Source organism: Geotrypetes seraphini, chromosome 1, assembly GCF_902459505.1.
Source record: "Geotrypetes seraphini chromosome 1, aGeoSer1.1, whole genome shotgun sequence".
NCBI lineage: Eukaryota > Metazoa > Chordata > Amphibia > Gymnophiona > Dermophiidae > Geotrypetes > Geotrypetes seraphini.
Genome location: NC_047084.1, coordinates 469819309 through 469845954, shown reverse-complemented (window position 1 = coordinate 469845954; position 26646 = coordinate 469819309). Strand labels below are relative to the sequence as shown.

General features: G+C 45.8%; 1 protein-coding gene across 1 annotated transcript in view; it reads left to right on the top strand.

The window, feature by feature from the left end:
- LOC117350295 (annexin A1-like) overlaps positions 1–26646 on the top strand; it is a 105827-nt gene that overhangs the window by 62316 nt on the left and 16865 nt on the right. The window contains exons 7-11 of the mRNA XM_033924533.1: positions 6636–6715; positions 9551–9607; positions 14806–14899; positions 23712–23807; positions 25564–25622. Coding sequence (XP_033780424.1) covers positions 6636–6715; positions 9551–9607; positions 14806–14899; positions 23712–23807; positions 25564–25622 — 386 coding nt within the window. The remainder of the gene's footprint in view (positions 1–6635; positions 6716–9550; positions 9608–14805; positions 14900–23711; positions 23808–25563; positions 25623–26646) is intronic.

Below are 26646 nucleotides of genomic sequence, written 5' to 3'. Positions count from 1 at the left end.
GTCTTTTTTCCCAGTCCATAAGCAAGCAATATGAAAAAGATTTCCTTAATTATCTACTCAAACATTTTTGCTATTTACTTTCATTGTACCTAGACTATTATTCAGTAGAAAAAATTTAGTTTGTTCAATCAAGCAGAACATTCACTCATAGAAGTCCAATGTCCACACAGGATTTGATTGAACAAACCAAATTTTTTCTACTGAATAATAGTTTAGGTATACTGAATAGCAAAAATGTTAAAGCCACACAGAAAAGCAGTAAAAGTCAATAGGTTCTCCAAGTGGGAACAACCTGATGTCTCAGCACTTGAGGAAAAGACCACGTAATAATGTTTATAAGATAAATCATATAAATGATTATACTGAAGCAGGGTGTCCTCAGCGTGAGAGGTAAGCGAGAGGAGAGAATTCTCCAGTGCTTTACACAATAAGGCTCCTCTGCCTGCAGTGCACACCATCATAGGACACCTCAGGTGTGCTCAAATTAATCAATGTGATAAATTAAACAGTGATAAACAATTGGTCAATCACAAGAGTGCAAGATCAAACAGGTTGTTCCCACTCAGAGAACCTATTGACTTTACTGCTTTTCTGTGTGAGTAGATAATTAAGCAAATTTCTGATAGCCTACAGAACTGATTCTCACCTTCCATCCCCAGCCCCCAAGACTTACCAGACCCCCCCTGCCGATGCATTTACTTACTGCCTGAACTGGATATTAAATCGTGGGGAAGAGAGGAGAAATGCGGGGAAAGAGCCAGCCAAAACTAGTATTTGTTGCTGCTGAGTGCACCAATCCAGGGCAAGCAGACGCTTCCCCCATGTCTTAATAACAGACAATGGACTTTTCCTCCAGGAATTTGTCCAAACCTTTCTTAAAACCAGCTACGCTATCTACTTTTAACATAACTTCTGGCCACTTCATTTTTAAGCTTAGATCTTTCCTTCCAAACAGAGACCTTGTCTTCACATGGACTTAACTGTGCAGGAAATGAATCTCCTCATACACCCACCATATAGTGCAAAAATGTGCAAAGGTCTGTTTTTTTCTTTCGATCACTACATAGCCTAATGCCACACAAGCAGCGCTGTTACAAACATATTCTGAAGGTCAATGCTAAGGTTGACAAAGTTTCCTTCCTTGGACCAGAAGGAGATACTGACAAACCACTGGAAGAGATTCTAAAACAACTACCCAGAAATAACACCCAAAGACCCACTCAGTGTGTGAACCAGTTGAGTGGAGTGGACTAACTGGGGGTGGAAATGGGCCCAGAGTTTGCTCAGCAGAATTTCCCAGACTACCTCTTCCTCTCAACACACTGACATGCTACCACCACCACCAACACTAGGAACACCTCACCGAGTATGCCAGCAATGCTTATAAACTTTATAAAACACATTATTATATTTTCTTATAAAGCATATATTTTAACTGAACTCAGCCTTGCCATTCACAAAAATAGAAAAGTTCCCATTTCAAGCTGTCTCATGTACACTTTTCAAATCTAACATATTGTAATCACAAAACAGAAAATAAAATTATTTTTTCTACCTTTTGTTCTCTGATCAATATTCAAATCTTGTTGGTCCCAGGCTCTTGTTGTCTTGCTTGCCAGGGTCTCCTTTCTCCGTGCTAACCATCCGTCTGCCATCTCTGTTCTCCCCTTCCGTTTCCCTTCCCTCTCCCGGAGATCTGGCATCTTTCCTTTTTTTTGTCTCCATCCACAGATTCACCTTTTCTCAACTCCCCACCACCCCAGGATCCACCATCTCTCCCTTTCTGTTCCCAACTATCCTCCTATCCAGTATCTCTATCCCCCCTCCACACCATCCCCTGTTTCCAAGTTCTCTCCCTTTCTGTTCCTTCCCTCCCTAAATCCCATTATGCACCATCTCTCTCCCACTCCTCTGTTTTTAGACCCATTATTTCTAACCCCCAAAGTCTGGCATATGCACGTATCTTTGAACCCCCCCTTCCCTCTCTCCCTCTGTGTACTTTTACACCAGGACCCCCCTCCCCCGAAGGTCTGTCCCCCCTCAGAAGGGCTACACCCCACCCCTGAAGACCTGCACCCCCCGAAGGACTTTACCTCCCACCCGAAGGTCTGTCCCCCTCTGAACGCCTAAACCCCACCCCTGAAGGCCTGCACCCTCCCCGAAGGATTGTACCCCCCACCCGAAGGTCTGTCCCCCCCTGAAGGCCACCCATCCCGAAGGCCTGCACCCACCCCGAATGCCTGCACCCACCCCGAAGGCCTGCACCCACCCCGAAGGCCTGCACCCCCGAAGGCCTGTCCCCCCCCCTTGAAGGCCTGACCCCCCCTTGAAGGCCTGCCTGCTTGTCCCCCCTTGAAGGCCTATCCCCCCTTAAAGGTCTGCCTGTCCCACCCCCTTGTAGGCCTGTCCCCCCTTAAAGGTCTGCCTGTCCCACCCCCTTGTAGGCCTGTCCCCCCCCTTGAAGGCCTGCCTGCTTGTCCCCCCTTGAAGGCCTGTCCCCCCCCTTGAAGGTTGGCACCCCCCCAAAGGCCTGCACCCCCTTGAAGGCCTGTCCCACCCCCTTGTAGGCCTGTCCCCCCCTTGAAGGCCTGCACCCCCCCTTGAAGGTTGGCACCCTCCCAAAGGCCTGCACCCCCTTGAAGGCCTGTCCCACCCCCTTGTAGGCCTGTCCCCCCCTTGAAGGCCTGCCTGCCTGTCCCCCCCCTTGAAGGCCTGCACCCCCTTGAAGGTCTGCACCCCCCCCCGAAGGCCTGCACCCCCCCGAAGGCCTGTCCCCCCCCTTGAAGGCCTGCCTGCCTGTCCCCCCCCTTGAAGGCCTGCACCCCCTTGAAGGTCGGCACCCCCCCTGAAGGCATGCACCCCCCCTGAAGGCCTGTCCCCCCTTGAAGGCCTGTCCCCCCCCCCTTGTAGGCCTGCACCCCCTAGTAGGCCTGTCCCCCCCCCCTTGTAGGCCTGTCCCCCCCTTGAAGGCCTGCCTGCCTGTCCCCCCCTTGAAGGCCTGCACCCCCTTGAAGGTCTGCACCCCCCCCCCCCCGAAGACCTGCACCCCCCCTTGAAGGCCTGCCTGCCTGTCACCCCCCTCCCCCTTGAAAGTCTGCCTGCCCGCCCGCCCGCCCCACCCTGAAGGCCTGATGCCCCGACCCACCCCGAAGGACCATTCGCCCCCCTGGCCTCCCCGCACTACCTATGAAGCAGCCGCAGCAGGATCGCGACGTCAGCTATCTTTGCGCTGCTTAGGAGCTGCTTCCTGCGCCGGGCTACCTTAAGCTACTGCCCCCCCCCACGCCCGAAGGACCGCTCGCCCCACTGACCTTCCAGCACACCTATGAAGCAGCCCGCAGCAGGATCGCGACGTCAGCAATCCCTCAGCTGCTTGGGCGCTGCTTCCGGCGCCGCGGTCCCGCCCCCTCCTCTGACGTCAGAGGAGGGACGGGACCGCGGCGCAGGAAGCAGCGCCCAAGCAGCTGAGGGATTGCTGACGTCGCGATCCTGCTGCGGGCTGCTTCATAGGTGTGCTGGAAGGTCAGTGGGGCGAGCGGTCCTTCGGGCGTGGGGGGGGACTGAGCGGCAAGGCCGGGAACACCCCCTCAGGGCTGGTACCCGGGGCGGCCCTCCCCCCCCCGCCCCCCCCTAGGTACGCCACTGCTTCCAGATATTCTGCTTGGCTGAGGTAAGCCAACCTCTTGTGCTAACTACATGAGAGCCCTGTTCTAAGGTCTGGCTAGGACCAGACTTCACTAAGGAAGACTTTTTGCAGTCTGTGTTTGAGGCATGGCAGTACCAGCTCCAGACCCATCTAAGGACTTTTTGTTTAGTGAACCAAGAGACTGTTCCTTGAACGCCTGGTCCAGTGAAGTAATAGGACCCAGGATTTTTGAGTTAATAAAGAGTTTTCTTTACCTTTGGTGCTTGTGTCTGACTGTTTGTACACAGGCCTAACCTCAAACCCAGGTCACAGTGGCATAAAAGAATTGGAACACAGACAACATTCCTTATAGACTGGCCCACCAGTGATTTCCCTCTTATGTCACACTGGACTAGAACACTGCAATTTAGACATATAGACATATGCTATATGCTCTAGGCGCCTGGGCCAATCAGGCCTTAGACTTAGTGGGGATGGGCGGACCCACTATGCCTTAGGCCTGATTGGTCCAGGCTTCTAGAGCCTGGGCCAATCAGGCCTTAGGCTTCGGCGGGAAGGGGCGGGCCCGCCTCATTTCGACGAGGCGGGCCTGCCGGCTGGACGGGCAAGACCCGTCTGGCGAAAAGAAAAGGTTAGTTTGGTAGGGTGGAGGTTTGGGGGCTGTTAGCGCGGGGGGGAGGATGCGGAGGGGGTGCGTCTTCGGGCAGGAGGGATTGGGCACCCTCCTGCCAGCGATCGGTAGTGTCGGGGGGGGCATCTTGTGGCAGGAGGGTTTGGGCACCCTCCTGCCAGCGATCGGTAGTGTCGGGGGTGGGGGGGGCGGTCGGTAGTGTCGGGGGGGGCATCTTCTGGCAGGAGGGTTTGGGCACCCTCCTGCTGGCAATTGGACAGGCGGCTGCGGCCTGCTATACTTATAGCGGCAGAGAGATCCCTTGCTGCGATAAGTGTAGCGGGCCGTGTCTAATCTAACCCGATTCTCTAACCTGCGTCTGTAACATGGACACCGGTTACAGAATCGGGGTTTAGTGTAGGCCCGATTCTGAATAGGACACCTCTCCTGGGCGTCCTATACAAAACCAGGGCCTAAGTGCTCCCGCGTTAATTGAGCATTAGCCAATTAGGGGGGAATTCATTAAGTGTCATTAACTGCGTTAGCACATGCTATATGCAAAGACACCCATTATATTATGTTCGTCAAATTTCTTCTTTTTTTACTTTTCTGTAAATGTTTGAAAGTTTACTTCTTGCAGAAGGTTTTTTTAAGATCTGCGATGGGTTTTTTTACATTATTGTTTTTATTTATGTTTTGAAGAATTAGATTATTATTTAGGTTTGGTTTTTTTTTTTTTTAGCATGTAAGTATGCGTATTTTGAGAAAGTTTAACCCCCTCCCCCTTTTACAAAACCATGCAAGAGGGTTTTAGCGTCGGCTGGCGTGCTGAATGCTCTGTGCTGCTCCAACGCTCATAGGAACTCTATTACCATTGGAGCAGCGCAGAGCATTCAGCGTACCGGCCTGCGCTATAAACCTCTTGCACAATTTTGTGAAAGGGGGGAGGAGAGGGTAAGTGTGCTGTGTTTAGTATTTTAATGCTAGGGTGTGTATGTTTATTTATATTATGTTTGTTTTTGTTTTTTTCTATAACCCACAAAGATTTTTGGATATGTAGGATATAAATATTTTAAATAAATATATTCCTATTGGCTAGTGCACCTTAATGAATTCCCCCTTAGTGTGTGCTAATCAGAACACACTAGCTGGATAACACAAGAGTGGCACAACACTCTGACCACGGTATGCTCCCTCCCAAAATGTGTTTTTTTAAAAAAAAAAGATCAGTGATACCACAAAGCACTTTAAGAAGTAAATAACTCGCTAGTCACATGTACACATACAAGGCGTGACACTGGCTAAACATATTAAAGCAGGATTTGCTTACCCACTCCTTTCCTAGCTAAGATTATATTCATGCACCTTTCTGACTTCTCATGCAACTTTCTTTAAATTAGTCCCTTACTGTTAGTTTCTTTAAATTAGTCACTCCTGTTACTCTCTCTTATTTATCTTTATGTTCCATCTTTGCTTGTTCCCTGACTTGAGTACAGAACACAGCTGTCATTTGTATTGCTATCTAACTTTCTATATGTTGGGGGCAATTTTTTAAGGTGGCAACTGAAGCGTGCATAGTGTCAATTCTACAATGGCATTAAGGCGCCTAACTTATTACAGAATAGTAGCACAAAGCTGCTTTGGTGCGCCAGCTTATGTCTTCCATTGGCCTGGAGGAAGCTGTGCCACCTAACTGCATCTTGCTAGGTGAAACGCCCATGAGACACCCGTGCTTTACACAGTGGTACAGTCCCTTTGCTGTTATGTGCTAGAACAGTGTCTAGTACAAACATATGTAGAAGCCAATTTGTGACATTATTCACCCATAGTAAATGTGCCTATTTTATAAATTAAAGGCTCCATTGGTGCCTATATTTAGGTACTCTTTATAGAATTACTTTCGACGTCTTTTTACACCTGATACAAATATTGCTTGAACTGGATCATTTTGTTACCCAACATGTCCAGCATTCAAAAAATTTTGTTTTTCCAAACTTCTACATGAGTCACAATAGTTGTCATGTACCTTTTCTTCTTATTTGTCCTCCTTACATATCCAGGGTGGGAGGGAGGGAAATGGGAAAACATTATAATTATTATTCATTATATCTATTTTATTGAAATTATACATGTAGTTTTATTTTCATTAGTTAAGGGGGGGGGTGAAAATGTTTGCTGTTTAATTATTTGTATATTTAAAGTGCTTTTGTTTGATTCGTTTATGTTTAAATTCACAGTATAATTCACTGTTAATAATTGAAAACTAATAGGGAGATTTACAAAAAAAAACCCAAAAACAAACCCTTCTACATGTTACGGAAAACTGTTTTAGAAATAGAATATAGTGAACATGTTTAAATGGTGATCTCTTTATTGCAGAGTTCAAAAAGGATCTGGAAAAAGACATTGCTTCTGATACATCTGGTTCTCTTCAGAAGGCCTTACTTGCCCTTTGCAAGGTATGGTTACAGTAGCAATTTTGGTCCGCTCAAATTCAATTGTGTACATGATATCAAATCAAATGAAGAAAAAAAAAAAATTCTTGTCAATACCAAAAGCGTATTGGCTATCTCCCACTGAATATTTGCATTTGGCTGGGAGCCATTCTCAGCTGGCTAAGTCCCACTGAATATTGGGGGACTGTTTTTAATATTAGCCTAGGTATTTAAGCAATAAGTATCCACTAGCTGCTAGTGAATGTATCATGTCTTTTGAAAATTGCCCCTTCAGTGTTATGTTTCCCTCAGATGCTGCAGAAAACTTAAAACAGTGTATTATTATTATTAAAACATCCCGACAAGAATTAGGAGATGATGCTTAAGTCTAGTGTTTCTGACCTTTACAAGCCCAGGGCATATCTACATTTTTTAAAAATGAGTCGAATGGAACACCAGCCTCCATGGAAGGTAGTGTGGAGATGGGAGAAGATTCATATGGCCAAATGATGGACTAAGGAAGAACTGAAATCCCTGCCAGAGCTCAAGAGGACTCCCAGAAGAGTATAGAGGAGGCCCTGATGTAGACTGTGTGTACTGCACTAAACTGGTCCTGGCCGCCATCCATGCCTCATCTTCTGGGGCTCATGTTGTACTAGGAAGGCTAACAGCAAAAGAAGTCCAACAAGATCTGCAGTGCAAAAGTGGCAAGCGAGAAGCAAAAAGAAAACTGCAGACTAGTATGTACAAGATGCAGGCTATGTTTATTATACCAAATATTTAATGCAGTTAAATGTTACCACCTTATTACAAACCAAGAGACCCGACACGGTCCGTGTTTCGGAGCACACGCCTTCTTCAGGAGTCCATGGTTGATAAGGTTTGTAAAAAAAAGTGCAATAAAATGGTATTAGACAATAGCCTATTTAAAATAAGGTCACCAGTGCACTAGGAAGGTTACCTGGGCTCTGAAAGGAGCTCTTGCACATGGAAGTGCTACCAGTGGTGTTACTGTGAGAAGCTGAGAAGCCATGTGCTGGTCTGAACATTAGCACGGACTGAAGATGACGGTTTCGCCATAACTCTAACCTTGCTCTGAAAGCAGAGAAATAACACAATCGCTGTCCATCTGCTTGCTCCTTGCAGTGTATAATTTTCTGCCCATACTGCAAGTGGAAGGCTCCTGAAGACGTTTTGAAATGGGGGCACCTAGTTCAGACCTAGAGCACTGTTTGGCCAGCGCTGCAAGAGAGATTCTGTGGCAGAAGCAGCAGTTTGAATATGAACAGCGTCAATGTGTTGGGTTTTTTTTTGTTTTACAGGCTCCGGAGCAGGATAAGTGACTTTAGATGAGCTCTTAATATATTTATATTTGTCACTCTTATGTTGGGACATTTTTGGAAAGTTGAAATTCTTCACATGTGTTTATAAAATGAGAGACGTCTAGGAATGTTAAGTGGAAGCTCTTGAACCCTGAGTAAACATTGGGCATAATTCTGAGCGTACTACCCATGAAAGCTATACCATTGAAAGGTGGGTATTTATATTAATAATTGAGGGCTCCCTTACATAATCTACTGTGTCAGAGTGCTGAATTAGAGTTTGTTATTGGAGAGTTTTTTCTTTTTATAGCGATTGTTTTTCCATGGCATACACATCAGGCCTGAAGGTATACTAGTTTGCCATGGTATACAGTATGCTGGTTAAAAAACCCAGACTAGATGTCAACAGTCCATAAAAAAAAAAAAAGCAGTCACCACTGATTAATGGGCATGCAATGTAACCCCCCCCCCCACACACACACACACACATACTAAGCCACGGTAGAGGTTTCTACTAAAGAATGACCCGGGGACAAATTTTTCCCTGTCTCTGTGGGAACTCATTTTCCCGTCCCATCTCCGTGAGTTCTTTGCTTATCTGTCCAGTTCCTGCAAGCTCCGCCCTCATCTGCACACGCCTCATACACTTTAAAATCAGAAGTGTTTGAGGCTTGTGCGTTTAAGGCAGAGCCTACAGGAATGGGGGCAGAGACAGAAACAGCGACAAAACTCATGGGGATGGGGGCGCGCTAGCCGAAATACTACCGCCTGCTCAAGAGGAGGCGGTAGCGGCTAGCACGCGCTATTCTGTGCGTTAAGGCCCTCACGTGCCTTCGTAAAAGGAGCCCTTAGTAAAAGAGGGCCTAATTGAAAAAGCCAATTAGTGCTGATAGTTGGAATCTTAAGCCATTATGGGTGCTAGTTAGATTTAAGTAAAATTTATGTGCCATTTCAAAGAGGGGGTTTGGCCATGGGAGGGTTGTGGGTGGACCAGGGGGTGAGGATTTACATCTCTTTCAATTGATGCAAATGGCCACATCAGAGTTAAGCATGATTCCCAACGCTAAATGCTATTCAATCAATGGCAACTAACTTTGACCACCGTTTGGCTGTTGGCACTCATCACTGTTGTTTTTTAGGCGCTATTTATAGAACCCATTCTATATTGTGTATCATGCTCAGGTTTTGGTTTTTCTTAGTCTTAAAATCTTGTAATATGGTGGCTAGTTTCCACGGAGACTGTATTGCCTGTTCTAACAAAAAGTGAAAATACAAATTTTGCTTTTAAAACTTATCGCATTAAAGCTTTTTTAAAAAAAAAGTTATTTCTTTAACAAATAAATCTGTGGGAGCTAGATGCTCTGTGTATCTGGATTTCTGTTAAATCTGATATTAACTGAGATTGAAGAATAATTTTCTGAACACTGCTTTTGGGCCAGCCTTGGATACTTTTAAGTTATTCCTGTATACTGTTACAGAAACTCCTAGTTACAGGGAACAAAACAAACAATTCATGCATAGGAACTGTTAATTTCAGGGTGAACGTAGTGAAGATATCCGTGTGAATGAAGATGCTGCAGATAACGATGCCAGGGTAGGAAACCTTTTATATTTCCTTCAAGTTTTGTATCCTTGATTCCTTTGATTGTAGTTTCCTATCACTGATTGAAACTATGGGCATGACTGTTCAGAATGCAGTTCTGGTATACTCTTGGTCTCCTTTTTACATATGTACATTCAGGGACGTAGGCTGACCTGCCAGTTTGGGTGGGTCCAGATTTAACTTGAGTGGACCCTGGCCACACCCTTGTACATATATCTTTTTTTAACCTTCCTCTCCTCCCCCGCATCCATCTCTTCCTTTCTATCTCCTCTGCCTCTACTTCTTTATTGGTCTCTTCGCCCCAAACTAGCATGGGGGTGGAGGGGGGCTAGAAACATAGAAAGAAAGAAACATAGAAAGATGACGGCAGAAAAGGGCCACAGCCCATCAAGTCTGCCCACTCTATTGACCCACCCCATTAAGTCTGAATGCTAATGACCTAGTTCCTTAACTCGACCCTCGTAGGGATCCCACGTGGATATCCCATTTATTCTTGAAGTCGAGCACGCTGGTGGCCTTGATCACCTGCACCGGAAGTCTGTTCCAGTGATCTACTACCCTTTCTGTGAAGAAATACTTCCTGGTGTCACCACTAAATTTTCCTCCTCTGAATTTGAGCGGGTGCCCCCTTGTGACCGAGGGTCCCTTGGGAAAGAATATATCGTTTTCCACCTCGACACGACCCGTGACGTACTTAAATGTCTCAATCATGTCACCCCTTTCCCTGCGCTCCTCTAGGGTATAGAGCTGCAGTTTGCCCAGTCTTTCTTCGTATGAGAGACCCTTGAGCCCCGAGACCATCCTAGTGGCCATCCTCTGGACCGACTCAGCTCGAAGCACATCTTTCCGATAATGTGGCCTCCAGAATTGCACACAGTATTCCAGATGGGGTCTCACCATGGTTCTATAGAGTGGCATAATGACTTCAGGTTTACGGCTGACGAAGCTTCTATTAATACATCCCATCATTTGCCTTGCCTTTGATGAGGCCTTCTCTACTTGTTTGGCAGCCTTCATGTCTGCACTGATGATTACCCCCAAGTCCCTTTCCTCTGAAGTCCTAGCTAGCGTTTCTCCATTCAAGGAGTATGTTCTGCATGGATTTCCTCTGCCGAGATGCATGACCTTACATTTTTTAGCGTTGAAGCCTAGCTGCCATGTCGAGGACCAGTTTTCTAACGTGATCAGATCTTGTGTCATACTATCCTGGAGGTTACTTTCACTTACTATGTTACACAGTTTGGCATCGTCGGCAAACAGTGCTACTTTACCCTGAAGCCCCCGGGTCAGGTCCCCTATGAATATGTTGAAAAGGGATGGTCCCAGGACTGAGCCCTGCGGCACTCCACTAGTCACCTCCGATGTCTCAGAGAGGGTGCCGTTGACCACCACCCTCTGAAGTCTTCCACTCAGCCAATCCCTGACCCATGCAGTTAGTTTCTCACCCAAACCCATCGATTTCATCTTGTTTAATAGTCTACGGTGTGGGACACTGTCGAAAGCTTTACTGAAATCCAAGTACACTATGTCCAGAGACTCTCCCAGGTCTAGCTTTCCTGTCACCCAATCGAAGAAGCTTATAAGATTGGATTGGCATGACCTGCCTCTGGTGAATCCATGTTGACAGGGATCCCTTAGATTCCCTTCATCCATTATCGTGTCTAATTTACCTTTAAGTAGAGTTTCCATGAGTTTACACACTATTGATGTGAGACTCACTGGTCTGTAATTCGCAGCCTCTGCTCTGCAACCCTTTTTGTGCAGAGGAACGACATTAGCTGTTTTCCAGTCCAGGGGGACTCTCCCCGTACTTAGGGAGAGATTGAAGAGCATGGCTAACGGTTCCGCCAGAACATCGCACAGCTCTCTGAGCACTCTTGGGTGCAAATTGTCCGGTCCCATGGCTTTGTTCACCTTGAGTCTTGAAAGTTCTCTGTAAACATCAGCTGGTGTGAACTCAAAATTCAGAAATGGGTCTTCCTTGCTTTCCTTTGCTTCCAGCCGTGGCCCTTGCCCTGGCGCCTCGCAGGTAAAGACTGAACAGAAGTAATCGTTCAGTAGTTTGGCTTTTTCAGAATCTGTTTCCACATAATTCCCGTCTGGCGTTCTAAGGCGTACTATCCCGTCTGCGTACTGTCCCAGCATCTGCCCATCTTTCTTTGAAACACCCTCAGAGCAGTTGCTGGCAGCAAGTTTTATAGGCAGCCTATGCTGGCCCTGCAGGCTTCCCTCTACCGTATCCTCGACTGTAAAGAAACAGGAAATGATGTCATCAAAGGAAATCTATAAGAATCACTGCCAGCTACCGCTATGAGGGAGACCAGGGGAGGGAGGTGTTTCAGAGAAAGATAGACAGATGTTAGGCAATGGCCCCCCAGAAGGAGCAGATGCTGGTTTGGGGCAGAGGAGAGGAGAGAGGTGTCTTGGGCCATTAGACTGGAAAAATGGGTTGACCTGTGCTCACTTGTGGCTACACCATTGTGTACATCATAGCTTATATATACATTATAATCAATGGTTTATCTAAAACTGTTGTAAAAGAGCATGCAGGGGAATGACAGGGAAGAATATAGATATCATGACTAAGAAGGGCATGACATCTGATCATTTTCTCTTAGACAACCATCGTAATGGCTGCATCATATAGGCTATTACTGTCTCAAAACTCACAGAAATTAGCTTTGCGCTCAAACAAAAATAATTGATCATAACAAAAATAGCTTTTGAGGCTCAGACAAGTTTAGACTAGAGAATGACACGGGGACAAATTTTTCCCCGTCCCCACGGGAACTCGTTTTCCCATCCTGTCCCCATTCCTTCAAGCTCCATCCTCATCTACACGAGCATTGTAAGGCTTGTGTGGTTAAGGCAGAGCTTACAGGAATGGGGCAAGGACAAGGATAGCGACATAACTCGCGGGGACGGGACGGGGAAATTGAGTTCCTGCGGGGACGGGGGGAAAAATATTTTCCCCGTGTCATTCTCTAGTTGGTCTTTGTCCATAATAATAATAATATCTGTGACAGCAAAGGTCTGTCTGCCCAATATTTAGTGCTTTTTAACCAGTCAGGATCACCACCTGCTGGTTAAATAGCGCTAAGTCAGCTAACTGAATATTCAGCAGCTAATCCAGCCACCAGCTATATTGCACAACATAGTTTGTTAGCCCCGATATTCAGTGGCCGACTGGCTAAGTTTAGCAGCTAGATAGACCCCGTAAATAGCAAGTCTATCTTTGGCTGCTATGACTTAGCCTGCCAGCCAATGAATATTGGCTTAACCGGCTTTGTTGAAAGTGGCTAAAAAAAGAGCAGAAATTCAATGTTGGTCGCTGGATCCATCCCACCATTGAATTTCTGGGCTCGCTGAATATCGGTCCCTGTGTTTGTTGGTAATCTATTGCTTGGAAATATATCAGACAGATTTATTTCTGAAATTCACAACCGAGTCTTCTCCATCACATATCGCCTTTCTTTTTCCTGTTTTTTTGGTTTGGATTGAGAATACTACCACAAGTAAAGACTTGTGGAATCTCCTTCTGATGCTTCATCTCCTATAAATGGCAGTGAGTAAGGTTGAGGCATCCCAATTTAACTGCAAGATAAGCAGTCCAAAAGATTTATGGGACCACAAGCAAAATCAATATTCAATGTAGAAATGTTTGGAATTCTGTACAAAGTTTTGAAAATTCTGAGCAAACTTTTTGAAAATTCTTCTCACAATATTTCAAAATTCTGCAGAGTTTATTTGTAGTGTTTTGTATAGAGTTATCCTATCCTGAGGCCTGAAATTTCTTCCTGCCTTTTCCTTTCTCAGATTCCAGCCTCCTCCATTCCCTCTCTCACCCCAACTGCAGTTCTGTCTCCCTCTAAATCCCACCCCTCTCTCACTTTCACCCTAAATTTTCTCTTTGGCCCCCATAGTCTGGCATCTCTTCCTCCCTTCCCATCCCCTTTCTGGTTTTGATCACACTCTCTTACTATCTCTACCATCCTCCCACCCCAACTTGCGGGTTCTGCAACAGTTTCTCCTCACCCCACCCACCATCTCTCTCGCTTGTACTATGAATCCCTTCCCTACTCCCCATGGCCTGGCATCTTTCTCCCTCTCTGCGGTCAAGCATCTCTTCTTCTCACCCCCTTTCCCCTCTACTTATGTCTCCAGTATCTATGTCCTCTCCCCTCTCCTCCTCCCCCTATAGGTCTAGCATCCATGTGCCCTCCTCTCCCTCCCCCACACTTGCAGTGCAGCATCCATGTCCCCCTCCCCTCTTCTTCTCCTGCAGATCTAGCATATATGTCTCCTTCCTTCTCCTCTCTTCCTCCCCCTACAGGTCTAGCATCCATATCCCCTCCTCCTACTTGCAGTCCAAGATCCTTGTTCCCTCCTCTCCCCCACCATGGGCCTAGCATCTATGTTCCCTCCTTCCCCTTCCTCAAATTGTGATCTAGCATCTATGTTCCTGTCCCTTCTTCCCCTGTGCGGGTCTGACCTCTCTCCTATTGACCGCCCCCCCCCCCTCGTGAAATCAGACATACCTGCGAGACATCCAAAGCAGCAGTGGTGACAGTAGTTGGCCGGCAGAGGCAGCATTGTGAACCGGCTGCTTTCGGCTGGCCCTGCCAGGGCCTTCCCTCTGCCACGTCATCTATCTACAGGAAGTGATACGGCAGAAGGAAGGCCATGGTGAGGCTGGCCGCAAACAGCCTGTTCACAGTTCTGCATCTGCCGGCTGGCTGCCACCACTACTGGTTCCTTGGGAGGCCTGTAGATTTATGTAATCTCAAGGGGAGGGGGAGGGGTGATCGGCGGGAGGAAAAGAGGCGGGAACAAGGGCAGAATGGAAGGTTTGCACAGAATTTTGCACAGTATGTGCAGAATTATACATGGATGGGGAATTTGTGCAAATTCTGCACTGTGCTGTTGTATAGAATTTTGCTAGGAGTAATGTTTGTTTTGTTTGTTTTAGAAGAGACAGAATACATTTTTTGATACAGTATAGAGTATGCAATTTATAACAGGAAAGCCAGATGGATTTTGTGTGTTTATATAATGCAGTTACCTCCAGATTCTGGAAATGGTTTAAAATACAACTCGTGGAAATGTAATTACTGTACTTATGCAGTATAATCAAGATAATGTGCCATTATGGAATGACAAACATTCTGTTACCTTACAATTTCAATCAGGCCTTGTATGAAGCTGGAGAAAGGAGAAAAGGAACTGATGTTAATGTTTTCATCAACATCCTTACTTTAAGATCTTTTCCACAACTCCGAAAAGGTGAGGAGCTATGGTTTGTCACTATATATCAATTTTTAAAAGGGACAGTACAGTGCCACTGTTTCCCCAAAGCTGAGCAGGAGTCCTCCATCTATATAGTCTTGCCAGTAGGGTGTGCTGTTTCACTAATACATTTTCAATAGTGAAGGACAGGAAAGTTTTGCAGAACTCCAGAGAACCTGCCTAAACCTAAAGATTGAAAACACATTGAAGTAACACCCCCTATTGATAATGCTGTTGGAGGATACCCGCTCAGAGAGAACAGTGGAGTGCACCATCCTAAACATTATCTACATGACATTTGCTATGATGCCTACACAAATGACAAGAAAACCACATGTAGACAGAAGTGAATTACTAGTATATACAGTAAAACCTTGGATTGCAAGTGTTTTGCAACACAAGAAAAACATTTTATTAAATTTTAACTTGATATACAAGCAATGTCTTGCAATACAAGTACATACATCACATGTCTTGCAATACAAGTATACAAACATCACATCATCACAACTGAGCCAATGGTTCTCTCTCTGACGCTGCAGGAGTGTAGTGACTTCTAAATGAGCAAGGTCTTGCTAACGAGTATGTATAGTATTTTGTATTAAAGTTTTTGGGCTGTGGAACGAATCGTCGTGAGTTTCCATTATTTCCTATGGGGAAATTTGCTTTGATATACGAGTGCTTTGGATTACAAGCATGCTTATGGAAAGAATTATGCTCGCAAACCAAGGTTCTGTATCGCCTGATAGACCGATATAGTTCTTACAAATTGGTTTATCCCTCACCATGACCAGCAGATGGAGACTGAGACCAAAACTTGTATATTAAGGAGAGACTTCCCTACCAATAAAGTCTTTCTCAGTCTCCAAGCAGGTGATAAGACTAATTCGGCTCCCCTTCTTAGGTCTGTTGGAATTTGTTTAGGACTCCTGGTTTCCCCTTTTTTGCCGGACAGTGCTTGGATGGGTTCTGTTTGGGGATCTATCTGACCTCAGGGGTTTTAAACCCGGTGGGTCTCATGCTGGGTCCCTCCCCCCCTTCCTCCACCTCCCCACATTTTTGTAGAGGGCCTCAGCTGGCCTCCTGGTTGGCCAGGCCTCTAACTTTGAGAGCTATGGAGTCTGTTCTGTTGGAAAAAAATTACCCTGCAAAAAATCCTGAGGCTGTGCTGGTAAAAAAGGGTTCTTTTCCCTTCACTTGGCTGTCTTTTGCTATTTTTTCTCATCTAACCAGTACTTTTTCTGGTTTTACAGCACAATGAGCCCTCGGAAGGAGAGATAGTGCTCATTGTGCTCCAGCCACAAGGCACTCGCGGCCGGCCTGTGCAAGGTTTGCACAGGCCGGAGCGGTAGGTGATCCTCGTCAGTGTCGGGTGCCAGTGACCTGGGAATCCCGCCACAAGTACTTTGTGAGTCTGCACGATTTAGGGGGAAGTCTGGGCTTTCCCCTCCGCCCACGCGGGAGTTTCTGCAGCCACCGACGGTCAGGGTACAAAGAATTCCCTTACCGCCGTAGCGGCTGGGGATTCCCTTATCGCGATGGAGAGCTCGTCTGCCTTAGCAGCAGGAAACCCAGGCTTTTTAGCCAATGCAGGTCTCAATCTCTTAATTTAGTGCTTTCTGGCCCGTTTTTTGGCAGGAAACACCTCCTTCCTCTCACTGTCCTCAGGTGACCATGCCCCTGTTTTGGAGAAACAGGGGCAGGTTTGTGCTGGGTCCCCTGCTGTGGAAGGGAGTCCCTTGGGGCTGCTGAGGGTTCCCCCCCCCCCCCCCCGAATTTATGTTGGCACCTGACAAGGCTTCAGTGCTGGCGGCTGGAGGTATAGTTGCCAATCTGGTGGTCTCGGGGATGGTGGGGGTGTTGGCCCTCAACATCTTCTCCAGTTTGGCCCCAGACAGCAGCGGTTTTCCCCCTTCTCCTCTCTCATCACCACACACTCCACCCATATCCAACCTAAAATGTTTCTAATTACCATGTTGCTCCTTAAGTTCTTGACAATTCTTATGTAATTCTTAAGTTCTCGACAATTCTTATGTAATGCTTACGACAATTCTTTGTAATGTTACAACTCTTGTAACCTCCTGACAACTGTTGTGTAATCCTCCTTGAACCGCAAGGTAATGGCGAATAGAAATCACTAATGTAATGTAATGTTTATTGACAGATTCACCCCCCAGGACCCCAATAGAACACTTATTATATTTATTTAATCCCAATGCTCACTCTTCTTCAAGGGAGCAATTTCTATCCAGAGGGAATGGATTTCCTTTCAAGGCCCTGGTATAAGGATTCCTCAGAACAGATGTGGGGTGCTCAAAGCTCTCCTTCCTGAAGACAAGTGCAAGTCAAACGCTGCTTGAAGTTGTACAGCTTATTAAACGTTGAAGTACACCACACACTTCCTTTATCTGTGTCTATGATCTCTCTCAAAATTACCATCCTTTGGGGTCGTGGGTTTCCCAGGTACAGTGGTACCTCGGAATCCGAACAGCCCAGAACTCGAACAACTTGGAATCCAAACTTTTTTTTCTTTAAATTTTGCCCTGGAATCCGAACGCTGCTTTGGAATCTGATTTGCAAGCAGTGCTCAGCCCAATGCTTCCCCTCTGACGCAGCTTCCTGTTTCCACCTGGGAGGGAAGCTTTGGGCTGAGCACCGCTTTCAGTTGACGTTGCCGATCTTGCTGCCTATGCCGGTGGGGATCCCGATCTTGCTGTCTTTGCCGGTGGGTGACCTGATCTTGCTGTCTCTGCCGGTGGGGATTCCAGTATTGCTGTCTGAGTTTGTGGGACCAAGGAATGGATTAATCCAGTTTCTGTTATTTTCAATGGGAAAAATTGTCTTGGAACGTGAACGTTTTGGAACTCGAATGGGGTTCTGGAATGGATTAAATTCGGATTCCAAGGTACCACTGTATTCCCTTCTGGTTCAAGTTTCAGTCTTTTATCTCTGAGATCCCTTTCCACACAGATCTCTCCAAGCAGGAACCATCTTGCATACAATACCACTTCCAGTTACCCAACTCCTGAGTGAGGCTTGAGGCTCCTTCTCCCTTCTGCTTTGAGGGATCAGACTGCTGCTCCACTCTGTAATTCAGTAGCAAGCAGAAAGGTGAGTAAAGCCTTTCTTTTACACTGACTTCACACTAGGCATAAACTGAAAACTCAAGGGAGGCTTTCACTGAACATAAACTAAGTAGGACCAAAGGCTGAATCTCAAAAGCACACTGCTTCATCAGTAAATCCACAAAGCAACCTAAAAATTCACCATAACATTTTCAGAGGTCTCTCTTGTATAACGGCAGGAAGAATCACTGCATCCATCAAAGAAGGAGGATACTATAACCAAATGGCACACACCTCTTCTCTACACCAAGTTGGTATGCTCTTATTTGCAGTCATATGATAGGCTAGTGAGGGTCCAGCAAGGATCCTTACTTATAATTAAACAAGGCTTTTTTTTTCTTCATATTTGCAGTTGAACTGCTGCTGCTTTTTCCAATGTGTGAAAAACGACAACAAAAATCATCAGCGTTACCCACTTTTATTTTTGCGGAACTTTCTCATTAAGGCCAAACTAACTTGCATGATAACTAATGCAATAGTCACAAAGCCTCCTAGTAAGTATTTAACAAAAATGCGGTTTCATACAATGCAAACATTTTTAAATATTAATAGGCTAGCACAGGGGTGCCCACACTTTTTGGGCTTGCGAGCTACTTTTAAAATGACCAAGTCAAAATGATCTACCAACAATAAAATTTAAAAAAAACACAACGCACACTGTACGCATAGAAAATGTTAATTATCATTCCTATTCCAGGGTTTTTCAAAGAGGTCAAAGCAGATGACTCTATGCACTATCACCTCAGTAACAACCATACAAAAATAGACAAATATACCCCCCTCCCTTTTTACTAAACCACGATAGCAGTTTTTAGAGCGCAGGGAGCTGCGCTGAATGCCCAGCGCTGCTCTCGACACTCATAGGCTCCCTGCGCTAAAAAACTCTATTGCGGTTTAGTAAAAGGGGACCTTAGTGTAAAATATAGACAGCAGATATAAATTGAGACACATTTCGATCACTAAATTTAAAATAAAATCATTTTTCCTACCTTGTCTGGTGATTTCATGAGTCTCTGGTTGCACTTTCTTCTTCTGACTGTGCATCCAGTCTTTCTTCCCTTCTTTCAGCCTGTATGCTTCCTCTCCTCCACACCTCATTCCCTCCCCCAACTTTTCCTTCCTCTCTCCCTGCCCTTTCTTTCTCTCTGCCTCCCTTTCATTTTTTTCTGTTTCTCTTCTTTCCTTCTGTCTCCCTGCCTGCCCTTTTTCTTTCTTTCTCCCTGCCCTCCCCCAAGACACTGCCACTGCCATCGGGGACCCAAACTGCCATCGGGGACCAGGACCCAAACCGCCACCAATAACAGGCCCGAAAGCCGACGCCAATAACACGCCCAAAAGCCGACGCCGCCCCAACCTCTCCCTGCTTCGGCCGACCAGCATCGCGAGGAACTGTTGGGGGAAATGCTGCCGGGTCCTGCCTTCGCGGAAACAGAAAGTAGGCAGGACCCGGCAGCAAGAAGAGGAAATGCTTCACTAACATGTCTCCCGCCTTAGCCCGTAGCGAACGCTTGCTTCAGGGCTCTCAACATGTGCGTGCAGGCTTCCCTTCTCCCCCCCCTCCCCCTCCCCGGGCATAACTTCCGGTTTCGGAGGGAAGAGAAGAGAAGCCTGCACGCACACGTTAGAGCCCGGAGCATAAGTTCGCTAGGGGCTGAAATCGTAGATCAGGACGGCAACACGAGTGCGATCGACTCGAGTTGCCTTCCTGAGCTACTGGTCGATCGCGATCGACGCGTTGGGCACCCCTGGGCTAGCATATATAAAACAGGTGTATAGAATGCTAAAGCTCTCGATAGTCATTAACATGCTAAGCACAGCAGGACCCAGAGCAAAAGCTAAATTTTAAAGCACTTTTTTAAGCGTGTAAAATTGAGATGCTTTTGGGATAGAAGTAAACCATTAGCACATCGAACTGGCATACTATCAATTCACTCGTGGTAAGGGAAGGAGCTTGTCCTTGTAGACATTAACAATTCCTCCTACTTTTGCCTCTTTTACACTTGACCAGTGGTCTAAGAAATGGTCTTCATTCAACTTCCACTAATCTCATGGTCTAAAAAATGTTCCTACCTACTACTCACTAATCACCCCACATGCTTGAGGAAATACAAATAAAATCACAACTGTCAATCCTCTTATCCTGAAGTCAAAATGAACCCCCTTTACCCAAATCCCCTTTCAGCTCTGGTGAAGAAAAATAACCCCTATGCCTCCTATTCCTTCAAACCTCCACAAACATCTCTAATGCTGGATCAGCAGAGGAAGAGGGCATTGCCTCCTCTCAGTCCAGCATCCTGCAATGCTCCGACTGTGCCTCTTGAGGGTAAGGAGTCTTTTTTTCCTTAAGGCAGGAACAAGGATTGTGTGGTGGAAGATTGCTAGCTTGGTCTTGGAGAGGGATCAGTGCTGGAGGGCATTTTTTGACCTCTGAATGGGAAAAGTGATTGTGATAGGATTTTTTTTTTAAGTAAGCAGAATAGGAGAGATGATCATGGAGGATCACAATATTAGTTTTCTTTCATCAGGTAGGAAGGTAGATCATAGGGGAGTTTCAGGGTTTGTTTGTTTTTTTGCGTTTACGAGCATGCATATCTCACTAATGCTGTGCTTGAAGTGCATTTCATAGCATACTTCTCATAGTGTTCATGTGCCATACATACCAGATTAGTATATAGGTATTAAAACTGATGGTTTATATCTGCTGAAAAAATAAGCCTGGTGGGATTCTTCCATCCACAGCCCAGTGCTTCCAGGAGGCACCCTAAAAAGTTCTCCCTGCTACAGACACTCCTCTGTGGCTTCCCCTTTGAGTAGACCCCTTCCCTACAAATCCCTCACCACTCTGTAAGTGTCACCAGGCCCACCTCAAGGCTTCCCTGGCATCTAGTGGGCTCCTGCCTGCCTGCCCGCCTAGCACTTGACCACCAGGGATACTCACAGGCTTGTGGGGGAAGGTAGCTACAGGGAGGTAGGGAGATTCTACTCTGAAGGGGGGTATTCTTGAGGGAGGAATTGTTTGTATAACATATGTTGTATGTTTCTTATTTTTATATGATTGTTCTTTTTGTAAAGCTGCCTAGTTATAGGTGGTTAAGAAATCTTATAAATAAATAAATTTGGGGGGTGGGAGAAGCTTCAGGAGTAGAGGAGTACAAGAGATGTGCAAGGCTGGTTTAAGGTGCCTTGGCAAAACTATTTGGTCAAGTAGAAAATAATAATTACAAAAAGGTGTATTGGGACTTGAACTGGTGACTCTGCATCTCTGACATGGTTCTTAGTCGGCTGTTTTAATAAGAACTGCCATCTCCGGATCAGACCCTCTTTGCCTCTCGTAAGGAGATGTGCATCTAGTTTGCTTTTAAATCCTAGAACGGTGGATTCTGCAATAACCTCCTCTGGGAGAGCATTCCAGGTGTTCTTCCTTACAAATGCTTGTGTGATCATTTTGTAATGTAGATATTCCTCTGCTGCCACAGACGTCCCGCGAAGGAAGCGGTGGGACCGTTGGAGGACAAAGCAATCGCCGACAAACTGAACACATTTTTTGCAACTGTATTTACCGAAGAAGATATACACAGCATACTGGAACCCATCAAGCTATATGCTGGAAACGAAGCCAGGAAACTGACAGGGTTGATGGTCAGTCTAGAAGAGGTATGCAGGCAGATCGATAGGCTTAAGAGCGATAAATCCCCGGGACCGGATGGCATCCATCTAAGGGTTATCAAGGAACTAAAAGAGACTATAGCTGAACTGCTTCAACTAAAATCCAATCTGTCGATCAAATCAGGAAAGATTCCCGAAGACTGAAAGGTGGCGAATGTTACGCCAGTCTTCAAAAAAGATTCAAGGGGAGATCCGGGAAACTACAGACCAGTGAGTCTGACCTCAGTACTGGGAAAGATGGTAGATGCACTGATAAAGGACTGCATCATTGATCACCTTGACGGACATGTCTGATGAGGACCAGCCAGCACGGTTTCAGCAAAGGTAGATCTTGTTTGACGAACTTACTTCACTTCTGCGAGGGAGTAAACAGGCAGATAGACAAGGGCAACCTGGTCGACATTGCATATCTAGATTTTCAGAAGGCGTTCAACAAGGTTCCACATGAACGACTACTTGGGAAAATTGCGAACCATTGAATCGAGGGCGAAATACTTACGTGGATTAAAAACTGGCTGGAGCATAGAAAACAGAGAGTGGGGATAAATGGACAATATTCGGACTGGAAGAGCGTCATCAGTGGGGTACCGCAGGGCTCGGTGCTTGGACCCGTGCTCTTCAACATCTTTATAAACGATCTGGACATTGGTATGACGAGTGAGGTGATTAAATTTGTTGGCGATACAAAGTTATTCAGAGTAGTAAAGACACAGGGGGATTGCAAAGATCTGCAACATGATATAATCAAGCTCAAGAAATGGGCATCGACACGGCAAATGAGGTTCAACATGGATAAGTGTAAAGTGATGCATGTTGGTAACAAAAGTCTCATGCACGAATGCAGGATGTCCGGGGCAGTACTTGGAGAGACCTCCCAGGAAAGAGACTTGGAAGTTCTGATCGACAAATCGATGAAGCCATCTGCGTAATGTGCGGCGGTGGCGAAAAGGGTATACAAAATGCTAGGAATGATAAAGAAGAGGATCACGAACAGATCAGAGAAGGTTATCATGCCCCTGTACCGGCCATGGTGTGCCCTCACCTGGAGTACTGCGTCCAGCACTGGTCACCGTACATGAAGAAGGACACGGTACTACTTGAAAGGGTCCAGAGAAGAGCTACTAAAATGGTTAAGGGGCTGGAAGAGTTGTCGTACAGTGAGAGATTGGAGAAACTGGGCCTCTTCTCCCTTGAAAAGAGGAGACTGAGAGGGGACATGATCGAAATATTCAAAATACTGAAGGCAATAGACTTAGTAAATAAAGACAGATTGTTCACCCTCTCCAAGGTAGGGAGAATGAGAGGGCACTCTCTAAAGTTAAAAGGGGATAGATTCCTTACAAATGTAAGGAAGTTCTTCTTTATCCAGAGAGTGGTAGAAAACTGGAACGCTCTTCTGGAATCTGTTATAGAGGAAAACACCCTCCAGGGATTCAAGACAAAGTTGGACAAGTTCCTGCTAAACTGGAACGTACGCAGGTAAGGCTGGACTCATTTAGAGCACTGGTCTTTGACCTGGGGACCACCGCATGAGCGAACTGCTGGGCACAATGGACCACTGGTCTGACCAAGCAGCGGCAGTTCTTATGATCATTTCAATTTGTAAAATGGATGCTCATGCTGAGTGTTTTCAGCACATAGACATGCATCCCCCAAGTATTATAGAACAGATAGTATCCTGTTCTATAATACATGTGAGATGGGTCATCCATTTGTAATGTGCTGATTGGATGTCCTTTCTAGAATGCCCCTCAACATGTCACAGTATAAGTGACAGTAGTGCTTCCAAAGTGATTACGACCCTTTCCTATAACACTTAGCAAATTAGTGCCTGTCGACCACTAAAATGCTACATGTTTCAGTGGGAATTTGTGGATACTCCTTGGGTAACAGCATAACACCCTTAGTCGGTGTCATTTAGAATGACAGAGCCACAGAATCTTCAGCTGTTTATTATCTGATGTTGTATTTAAGGAACTGCAGAACTGCAATTTGACTGCCGTGAATTTTCCCTTCAGTTTTTCAGCAGTATTGCCGATATAGCAAGCATGACATGAACAAGGCACTGGATCTGGAGCTGAAGGGCGATATTGAGAACTGCCTGACGTCTATTGGTGGGTAACCAAGTGATTAATATACTCGGCCCTTACCTTGCAGCGTGAGGGCCACTTTCAAATGACTTGCACTCTGACCAGACCTGACACTTTTCGCCAGTATTTGCAGTAGGGTGACACCCAATGATGGAGAATATAGAAGGCAGTGGCATAGCAATGGGGGGGGGAGCAGTCCACCCCGGGACTTTGTCTTGATGAGGGCGCTGGCACTCTTCCTCCTCTCTGCGCCCCCCCCCCCCACCATGCATGCCTTTATGTCCACCCCATAGTACCTTGATCTCTTCGCTGGCATAAGCAGCAACTCCATCCTGCTGCTTGCACCAGCGTCTGCTCTCCCTCTGACTTCAGGACCCGTGCCTAGGAAGTGAGGGCAGGGAGAGATCTGATGCGGGCAGTGAGTTGGTAATGCTGCTCTTCACCAGGGAAGTTAAAAGAGGTACAGGGTAGGGAAGGTGTGTGTGTACAAGCTGCAGGGGGGTGGGGAAGGAATGGGATGGGGGGGGGGCGGGGAGGGGGCATCATTGCCCAGGGCACCTCTCACCCTCACTATGCCACTGATAGAAGGGATCTATTTCTAGTGTACGCTGAGATTTCATGAACCTTTCCAAATAATGGTTCTTAACTATCTGGGTGGTGCCTCATCCAAGTTTCCTTGCCAGTATTTCAGCAATCTTGCTGATAGCTGAAACTTTGGTTAACAAACTCAGACACAGCACCACCCAGACAGCTGCAAGAACATTTGTGGAACCAGTGGTCCATCTAGCCCAGCATCCTACTTCCAAATGGCCAATCCAGTAACCCAAATAGTAGCAACATTCCATGCTACTAATCCTAGGGCAGGGGGAGGCAATTCCGGTCCTCCACAGGCAGGTCAGGTTTTCAGGATATCCACAATAAATATGCACGAGGTAGATTTTGCATCTCAAGGAGGCAGTGCATGCAAATCCATCTCATACATATTCATTGTGGATATCCTGAAAACCTGATCTGCCTGTGGCTCTCAAGGACCGGAATTGCCTACCCCTGTACTAGGGCAGGCAGTGGCTTCCTCCATGTCTGTCTCAATAGCAGACTATGGACTTTTCCAAACCGATTTTTGAAACCCAGCTACATTAACCACTGTTACCACAATCTCTGGCAATAAGTTCCAGAGCTTAACTATTCTATGAGTGAAAAAATGTTTCCTCCTGTTGGTTTTAAAGGTATTTCCATTCCACTTCATTGAGTGTCCCCTAGTCTTTGTAAAAAAAAAAAAAATTGGATTCACTTTTATCCATTCCACACCATGACACTAGTCTAATTCAACTTTCCAATTAATTTTTGATGAGTATACAAACACAGGTCTAGAGTTAACTAGCATATGATGTAATGCATGTGAACACTTGGATCCATTAACAATTGTGGAGCTTTTTACAGAGAGCTTAATTTGCAGTAGTGCATTTTAATGTGTATTAATGAGCATTAACACATTAATGCATATTGGTAAATCAGGAATAATGTCTTTTTATGACAGTAGATATTTGTGAAAAGCCCAGTGCTCTGCAGCTATTTGCCTAATGAAGGCCTAAACCTCTGGTGATTAGTGCAACTCTGCTCCCAGTAGTTGTCAAGGAAAGACATGAAGAAGGTAGCTCTTATTCATATATTTCATATATATTTTTGAGAATCCTAAATATTCTGCGTTTATCTTAAATTATATATAGTTCTCTTATTAAAAAATAGATCACATGACAGCCTTGTCCATTTTCCATTACAGTAAAATATGCTTCAAACAAAGATGCCTACTTTGCTGAGAAATTCTACTTAGCAATGAAGGTATGTCAGAATGTTTACCTGTTTCACTTTGTTCTTGTTTTAATTGTGCAGTATGTTAAATGTCTGAAGCTCAGGCCTACTACTACTACTACTATTTATCACTTATATGGCACTGAAAGGCATACACAGTGCTGTACTTTTTGACATTTAATAGACTGTCCCTGCTCGGAAGAGCTTATAATCTAACTTGGACAGACAGACATGACATATAGGGTTAGGGATGAATGGGGTGAGAGGAGTTAGGAGTTGAAAGCACTCTTGAAGAGGTGGGCTTTTAACTGGGCCTTGAACACTGCCAGGAGGATAGGTTGGCAGCATTGTGTATGTTCCCTTAGTTCCCATTTCTTGTTTCCTCATGTTCCTTACTCCCACTGTCAGGCAACCTCATCAGTTGTTCCAGCAGTAACTGATCAGCAGATTCTCCATCGAGACTTCAACATGACTGGCAGATGTTATATGAGTTCTATATCTAGTGCAGCCTTGGGATTCATTTGAAATGACATAGAAAATAACATTAGCATTTTCCTTGTTATTTCACATCATTTTTGCCCCAAATGACAGGAGAACACCAGACATTTTGGGAATTTCCCTGCGTTGCAACTAGTGTGCACTCTGGTTAAAATATTGTCCCCTTTCTCTGGACCTCCACTGGCTCAGTAATGGCAATCAGCAGGAGCCCTGTAAGATGGTGAACATCCACAGGCCTTGCCCCCTCCTTCTGTGTGGGCATTTGTTATACTGGAAACCCATGCAGAGTACTGGGGTCTGTGAGCACACACAGACACACAAGGCCCTGTGCTGACTACTGCTGCTGCTGGCACCACTGCTGCAGCTGCTTTTATGCTTTGGGGAGGAGAAAGCGAATGAGAATGGGAGGGAGTGAAGGTCTGCTATTTTTAATCATTATCTAGGGTCAAGGCTATCAGTTGTTAAAGTGGGGTAATATTTGATAAATGGTCTAGGGAGATGGAGGAAGGTTAACCCAGTGACCTTCACCAATTTTCTAGCAGAGGTTATGCTAGCA